Source organism: Poecilia reticulata, linkage group LG23 (genome assembly GCF_000633615.1).
Source record: "Poecilia reticulata strain Guanapo linkage group LG23, Guppy_female_1.0+MT, whole genome shotgun sequence".
NCBI classification, from domain to species: Eukaryota; Metazoa; Chordata; class Actinopteri; order Cyprinodontiformes; family Poeciliidae; genus Poecilia; species Poecilia reticulata.
Window position 1 is genome coordinate 14,675,692 of NC_024353.1, and position 8,503 is coordinate 14,684,194.

An 8,503-nucleotide genomic window follows, 5' to 3' on the forward strand; every position below is an offset into this window, starting at 1 on the left:
GCCTAACAACAGTTAGGTTAGGGTTAGCCTTAACCCTAACCAAATTTGTTTTGTACCCACGTTAGCAAGCATTCATTTAAAGTAATGTTCTCTAATCTACGGCAGGTCACCCAGAGGTTTATTATTATAATTTCTCAAGTTACCATTTGGAATAAGAACCCAAAGTGGGATTTCAAGTTCTGTCATGTATTTAAAATGTGTGTCGAGGAAAGAAAAAAGAAGTATGTGTGCCACTTGTAATGCTTTAAAGAGGGTGCGATGAGAGAGTGAGGAATTTCAAGTGTCAGAATGGTCACTTCTCTGATGTCACTGTCTTTTTATACATAGAAATATATATTCTGTACTCCTAACTGGGAATCAAATCCTTCTTCATGCTGTCAGAAAAGTTCTATTAAAGTAGTTTCTCAATTCAGTAACCCAGGCAGAGATCAGGCTTTTGTGTATCTTATAAAACTGAACCAGAAAAAAATATCTTTGAATTCATTTGATGTACAGTGTACATCAAAACATGGTCTAATTTGTTTGCTCTTGGCAATTAAGCTAGCATAAATCTATAGTGCAAGTTTGTGTAAAAAAAAAAAAAAAGAAAAAAAAAAGCCCAAATTGAATAAACTTTTTAGTTGCTCTTAGTTGTCCTGAACTGTCATCATAATTAGGTTAATTTCAGAATAATTGTACTATTAGATATAAACAATATATTGGCATTAACATCAGTATCGACTGATGTTTAGTAATTTTTTTAACTGTCTACTAAGTACTGCAGTCCAGACCATGTGGTATGTTTCCAATATATACTGTATATATCAGTAAATATCTGTTATTGATCATAACATCAGAGCTAATATCAGATATTGATGTCAACCCAAATTATTATATTGGTGCATCCCTCGTCACTGTTTTATAGAACGGTCTGTTTATAGCAGAAAAATATATCATTAGGTCACAAAAGAGGATAGAATTGAACCTTCAGTAAGAGACAAGTGGTTTGCAGTCAGATATAAGTCATTCTCTCGGTCCTACTGAGACTTAATATGATTATTAAAGATAGATTTGGGCGCTGAGCGGGCAACACAAAACAGGGAGGGAGTGAGTGGGGGGGTTGAGTCTCGTGAATCATCATTGCCTTCTGGACGTCTCGCTGAGTTGCCCAGCCCGGTCTGCGTTGTGTCCCTGACACGCTGCGCTGAAACAGAGCGCCGTGACCTTCAACCTCGTCATAAAAGACCTCCTGTGGGTTGGCGCTGGCTGCCGGTTGCAATGCTAATGAAGCCGCCTCCTAGTCGCTGTCAGCCGAGGCAAAAATCCCCCCCAATATCCATAACCGCAGGGCGCCTATACAGAGCCGTCAGAAATCAGAGGCTGAATGTTTTGCGTGAGGTTGTGCAAAGTCTCAGATAGGCCACAGGCTCTTACCTCCATTCAAACTTCACAGATGTTTGCGTGAATATCTGCGTGCATTTAGCTGAGTGCGTACACCGTCAGCATGTGGTTGTGTAGGTGGTAGCACGCTGCGGTCAGTATGTCATGCAGCTGGGTCAGTGGGTCATGCGGGGGTCTGTAGGAGCCACACAATGATGTTCTTTATGGGTAATATTGCTGATCTACCCCTTCCTCTCAGCCCTGTGCCTCGAGACATTTCAGCTCAATGAATGTTAAGTGTCATCACATTCTCACTGCACTCCGTCCTTCATGCTGACTGTCTGCCGTCTTCTCTCTAGATCGAGAATGTGGATGCCTGTCTCAGTTTCTTGGACGCCAGAGGAGTGAATGTCCAAGGGCTCTCAGCAGAAGGTAAGGCGAACGACTCAACATTTAAGGCTTTTCTAATGTTTTTATTGAATGAAGCGCAGAAGAAAGTGTGTGGTGCTATACTTATGGTCAGGCATTTAAATTGACCAACCCAATCATTTGTGATCCATTGTCTGCATCTTCAAAGTACCTGCATTTCCAGAAACCTGGTTGCCATCAGTTAACATTTGATACAGAACCTAACGGTAATAGAAAGGTAACATGCCAGTGTAGTTAAGTCATTTAAGATACAAATGTTGCGCAGAGTTAATTTAAAGTGGTTAGAATATAAAATAAGACTATCCCAACATGTCTCTAGAGTGTGTTGTAAGAAAAGCACATATGATGATTCACGCTGCTCTAAAGTTGGGAAAGCAAACACAAGATTTCACTCAGACGATTTGAAGTCTGGGAATCGAGTCTCAAGAACAAACTTTAGCTCGTGCAATGCTGAAATGAAGTCTGGATTGTTCAATTAAAAAAAGACATAAAATAAAAGTCATGCAGGAAGCTCCTAATCAGATAGCAGTTTTAGCCATGCTAACTATTAGCCAGTCGTAAGATTCTCACTGTGTTAGGAGGTGAGGCTTGTGCAGGTGTTAATCCTCTTCATTTGGAGGAATTTTGGGAATGTGTCACTCTGCAGAGGTCAAGTATGATATTTAACACAAACATAACCACACTGCCCATTAGTTTTCACAATATTGTTGCAACAAACACATGTATTTCTAACATAATTACATAGCTAGAGTTTATGTGTTACTCTAAGCCGGTCAAAAGAACTTCTATTTGAACTAAATGTCTCTTAATTGTGAAATAACGTTTCAACTACTCAAGCAAAATGTCTTCAGCTTTCATTTGTTCAGCGTAGTTTCATCCTATAAACACCAAAGACACGACTGTGGCCTTGACCCCTCGAACAGCAGAAATAGTGTGACTGACACACTGACCAGCAGCTCTGAATTCTGTAACCTCCCTCCCTACAGCTTCAGCTCTAAAAACAGCAAAGTGACTCGTTAAGCCTGGAATTCCAAAGTGGGTCTGTGGATATATGGGCTATTGGGTTACGGCGTTCATTGCCGCCGCTGATGCGTTTCACGAGCGACTCCACTCTCACGGTACACGCTCCGCTCCGTTTGCCGGCGCGGCCGTGCCCGTCCTCCCGTGTCTTAATTGAATCCGCCGGGGCTTTCCTGGCATATGCGTTCTTTATGTTTTTACAAGGCACGGGAATTAAATAGGACGGAGCGTTTGATGTGCACACAGGAACCCAGGAATTATTGCAATAATGTCTTTAGAAAGCCTGGCTGCGTTTTTCACTCCTGGGAGGCTGTAAACCAAAGTTCCGGCAAAAAAAACAACAAAAAACTTAAAAAAAAAAAAAAACAGTCATCTTGCCGGAGCATGTTTAGCTTCCCTAACAGACGTTGACACTCAGGGAGGTTATAGTCTATAATAAAATTCAAATCAAAGCCTTTTTTCATGCAAGAGCAGAGTTTATTTGGTCTGCTGAGCATGGGACTATTTGAGGCTGCTATAAAAAATAAAAAAAAAGAAAGTACCTCAAATTAATATTTCTTGCTTTCGGTGACATGAACGGCTTTGACGTTTGGACTGTTTCTGTTTTTCTCCTTTTATTATTCTGGACTTTCATCATGTATCGAATGACTAACCGTGAAATGTTCCGCGTTTACAGCCTGTCCTACGCACCAAACGACTACCTTTAAAACTAACTTTGACACTTTGCACACCAAAAATATCAAAGTGAGTTAATAAAACCTTTTACAACCTGAAATGTGATAATTATGTGCAGGAAGTTCAGTCATCCATTTCTGGCCTTAAACACAGGTGTAAAGTCCCCGCTCAAACTTTACGGCTCGGCGTTCATAATGAGGAAACTCAGGGATGTTAACTGTAGATCTTTAATCTTTTTTTTTTTTTTTGGGTCTTAGCAGCTGTGATGTTAGCAGAACAGGCTCCTAATAGTTTAAGTTGTGGACAAGCTGGCCACTGTAAGGTCCGTCCTGCTGGATCTCTGCAGGCGCGTTTGCAACCTTAAGCACTCCTCTGTGTAGGATCGTCAAATTACAAACTCACCGGCCACTTTACTAGGTACACCTAGTCCTGGGTAGGACACCATTTTGCTCACAGAACGTCCTTAATTAATTTTTAAAAAGTTGTACCGTACGGAACAAGACTTAGAAGATAGAGTTAAGACTAACTTAAAAGTAAAATGGAACCAGATAGGAGACGTTGGATGTTAGAACAAACATCTTGGCTATTTTGATCTGTGAGGATATAGATTAAGACAGCAGCTGATTGTTTTAATAATTGATTGTTCTGATGATTATTCAGTGAGATTACAAAAATTCAGCAGATTTTTCTTTTAACCTCTTAAGCCTTGCCTTTTGTTATGTAATATTAGAAATACGTAAAAAAAGGCAAATAAATAATTCTGTTACTTTTTAAAATAAGAAAATAGATATTTTCTTACCCCTAAAGTAGATATTTTCTTATTTAAAATAAATAATAAACTAAATAAATTAAAATAAATACACATAATTTATTCACAAAAAACCCAACCATCTCTTTCCATTAAAATAGGAGTAAACACAGGGAAAGTTATACAAAATCCAGGTTTTATTACATTTGTATATCCAGTATTTGCTCTTATTTATTATTCCTCATATAAAAGTTGGAATAAAAGAGAGAATGTGCAATAAAGCATTATTCCACCCACAGTGCGTTGCACATTGGGGCTGATGCTGCACTTTGGTCAAATTAAGAAATCCCCTCTTGCTAACATCCTGTGAGTCCAACTATCACATGAGCTCATGAGCTGCTTCTCTCAGCGTGCTGATTGAATTTTTTTTTTCCTTTTTTCAACACTTATCAAAGAGAGTTATTTATCAGTTTCCAAAAGTTTCTATTACCAGCAGCTCAAATCTGTAACAGTGACTTTCTCTAAAGCTCAGAGAAAAAAAAGCCCTCTGTTGAGATTCTCTCAAAGGCCCAGTATGAATTATTGCCTCTGGCTGTTATAAAATGAAAAACAATCCCCGAGAGATTAATCTTCTCTTAGTTTCACAGTCTCAACAGTCCAAGCCATACATGGCTGAGTACTGTGTGTGCGTGTGTGTGTGTGTGTCTCGGCAGATTAAACAAGAGAATAAAGGCCCCTGCGCCAGTCGGTGCCATTTACGCCTCGCTCGGCGCGCCATCTCTCACTGTGGATCACATTTAAGAACGAGTGCCTGAGCCAAAGTTACCAGTTGTAGTTTTTCTCCCGAGACAAATGCACAATTCTGAGTCAGAATCGGAAATCCTTTTCTTGTAGTTGTGCATGAAGAAAGCACCTTATCAAGACGGGATATTTCTTCATTTGACCAAAGTGCAGCATCAACCCCGATGCGGCTGAAAAATATCTCTGAACTTGTTTCTCACATGAGTAACACGACTAAAGCAAGATCTGGAACAAACTTCCATAAAACTGCAGAAAAACTGAGTTCCTTTAAATCCTGGCTTAACCCCCCTCCCACCTGTTTAGAGTTGCCTTTGATTAGAAGTAAATACAACATTGATCAACATATTTGACGTGTTTTGATGTTTTCGATGATGGCATTTGACAAAATGTAAAATTCATTGCTTGTTTTCACAATAGGTGACTTTATGATGTTTTTAATGATTTTAAGCTCTTTGAATCTTTTTTTTTTTTTTTACAAATCAATTGCCTGTAAAGAAAAAAAAGTTTGAATTCAGCAAAAAAATGTGTGAAACTTGAATACTTTCGCCCAGCATTTAAACTCGTTAAAGAGAAACTTTATCTTTTTACAGTTAAACAAATTATGAGCGTGATTCTCAGCGTCGCTGTGATCTGCAGCAGATAATGCTTGTGGATAAATGGTTCTTCTACAGTTCATTCTTACACTAGCTGCACAACAGCTGCTCTCAAGCTCCGTCCCCAAGAGGGCTTTTTCAAAAGTCACCACATGCTCATTTCATAGAGTTTGAAAGACACAATACAGAGGATGGAAAATATTTATCTTAAGTGTCACAAGACACCACTTCAGTCACAGGCGGATGAAAAACAAACGGCCGCAGCACTTTCACTTGCAGATTGTGTGTAATTCATTGAACGTGCTCTGACTGAGCTCGGCCGTAAATCGCTTCGCCCCGCAGCAGCGCATGACGTCCAAGACGAACTCGTTAGCCAAGGAGTCAAGGTCCCGGCAACTCACGGCCTCCGTCCGCTTTGTTCCCCCAGAGATCAGGAATGGCAACCTGAAGAGCATCCTCGGCCTCTTCTTCATCCTGTCGCGCTACAAGCAGCAGCAGCAGCAGCAGCAGCAGTACTACCAGTCCCTGGTGGAGCTCAGCCAGCAGACCAGCAGCACTGCACCGTCCACCAGCAGCCTCAAAACACAAGAGATGCAGTCCAGGTGGGGACCTCCGCTCTTCGTTTACCGATTGTGTCAATGTGGTTTGGTTAGAAATGCTTGTTGACTTAAAGTGGAAGCTTTGCTACAAAGAGGAGTTGCCATTTAGTGATGATGAAAATGTAAAGGAGTTTTCAATGAGCTGGCAGTGTAAGTGTGTTTCCGGCTTACCGTGTGAAATAATCCTGGATCCACAGGAACAAGATGATGTTAGATTTTAGCAACATTTTTGAAACAAAGACAGAATGTTTAATGATTTTTTTAAAGAATTTGCAATTATTGTGGAATAATCCATATCATTGTTGACTAGTCCATATATTGCCGTTTTAATGCTTGTGTAAAAGTCATAAAAGAATTGAAAATGCACTTTGTGTTTTCTGAGATACGAGATTAATGTTCAAAAAGCTCCAAGCTTGAAAACCTCTGAAGCAGCAACTAACTTTAGTAACATCAGCAAATAATGAGATACTGATGTAGTAGACCAGATGCACAACACCTACATTTATTTTTCTGCTTCAGGAAAACACCCATAATACTTTGCTGCATCTATATTACTGTCACAAGACCTAAAAACTACTATATGTCCAACTCCCTCACCCTCCTGAAACACAAACACAAAGTTAAGATAGAAACAAACATCAGCCCAGGTTTACTTATCAAAAGAAGTGGTTCAACTTTACAGCAGATCGTTCATCAGAAAATCAGCTCAGCAGTAAAAGGAAAGAGTTTCTGGCCTCGTGGGATGTAAATAGACACAGCAAGCCTTGGAGGACGATCTAAAGGAAGGTCTGAGATGCCACACATGAGCAGCATTCCCCTCACCGGATCATGTTCCTCTGGTTGTAATCTGCCCTCCCCTGTGTGTAAAATCCACTCTGTAAGATCAGTTAGTCTCGGCGTTCGAGGAGAAGCTGGTCAGCAAGTTGATCTCGTCAACATCTTTAGCCTCGCTGTGTTTGGTTTGGTAAAAAGGGAGGCAAAGCTACGGTCAGCATCAGGCATTAGAGTGTCAGAGGTCACTAGGGGCACAGCTGCCTTGTACTACCAGCCCACACCTCATCTCGCCCACAACAGGCGGAAATGGTTTTCACATGCATTACCATAGTTTGATACGCACTACTACCACTGTATCAGTTTAGCTGGGTGGAAAAGTTACAGACACTCCGCCGTATGCGGTGTGTCCTCAGGGTTAGGGTTGTGTCACAAACGATGCATTCTGGTCCGATGCCTGTTGAATAAAGTGGTACAGATAAATTCAGAGCAAGAGCCTTTGTGCAGCACCCTACTTCATTTCCACATATGCTCTATGCTTTCTTTGTCTCCATCCTTGTATTATTAACTCTGGACGTCATAACAAAGGTCAGGAGAACAATTATATCTGTCTCCTGTTAACCAAGCTGATAATCTGTGAATTTTTGGGAGCAGAGGGCTTTTTGACCTTTATTCTAAGAGAGAATGTTAACGAGTAATGTGATCTTTAAAAACCTATGTCCACTGGTTTCACATTTTTTTTAAAATTGCATATGAACTTGGCTTTCATGGACATTAATCAGGCAGGAAATGGGAGAGAGAGAAGGGGGTAGAGCATGCAGCAATATTCATAAGGTCTGCATCAAGGACTGATAGTCGGTGATACCCACTTTATCACTGCACCATACAATGCCCTGTTGTTTAGATCCTTCTCCAGTTGTTGTGCCGATTGTGTAAGCATAGAAGACAGATTCACGTAGAAAAAAAACAATCAAATACGTCCATTTATGTATTTATTTGCTAGATACATGCAACATAGATAGGGGAATTTGCCTGGCATCATCCCATTTGATGTGGTTTCAATAACAGTGTGCTCCGTGTTGAATCTGTTCGCCAGGTGATGAGCCACTTGGACAAATTTCCACCAACCAATGTTTCATCATTCTTCACCTTTATAACGTTAATCTAAAAATAATATGAAAACATGTAAAATAACACTTAATTTTTTTAGGTTCAAAAGTAAAAATCTGGCTCACACTTAGCCACTTTGCAAAGCTGAAAGTAAAGGATTGCTTTAAAGTAGTTACATTCTAAAACAAAATGACTGCCAGGCACAAATTTCCATAGAAATGTGCTACATTATCCTTTTATACAATATGTAACACCTTTCTCTGCCAGATGAGTCTGAATATGGAGATTGGACCCAAACAGAGAACTGACGGAATGAATTTCAAATGATTGAATTGTTTTTGGTCCTTTCACAGGTGCTATTCAATTGAAAATCTCCACCATAATTTTGCTGCTCCAGA

General features: G+C 40.1%; 1 protein-coding gene across 15 annotated transcripts in view; it reads left to right on the forward strand.

Moving 5' to 3' along the window:
- Positions 1 to 8,503, forward strand: part of nav3 (neuron navigator 3) — a 370,879-nt gene that overhangs the window by 269,674 nt on the left and 92,702 nt on the right. For all 15 annotated transcript variants that reach the window (XM_008401340.2, XM_017302697.1, XM_008401338.2 and 12 more), the window contains 2 exons: positions 1,719 to 1,791; positions 6,053 to 6,227. In XM_008401340.2, coding sequence (XP_008399562.1) covers positions 1,719 to 1,791; positions 6,053 to 6,227 — 248 coding nt within the window. The remainder of the gene's footprint in view (positions 1 to 1,718; positions 1,792 to 6,052; positions 6,228 to 8,503) is intronic.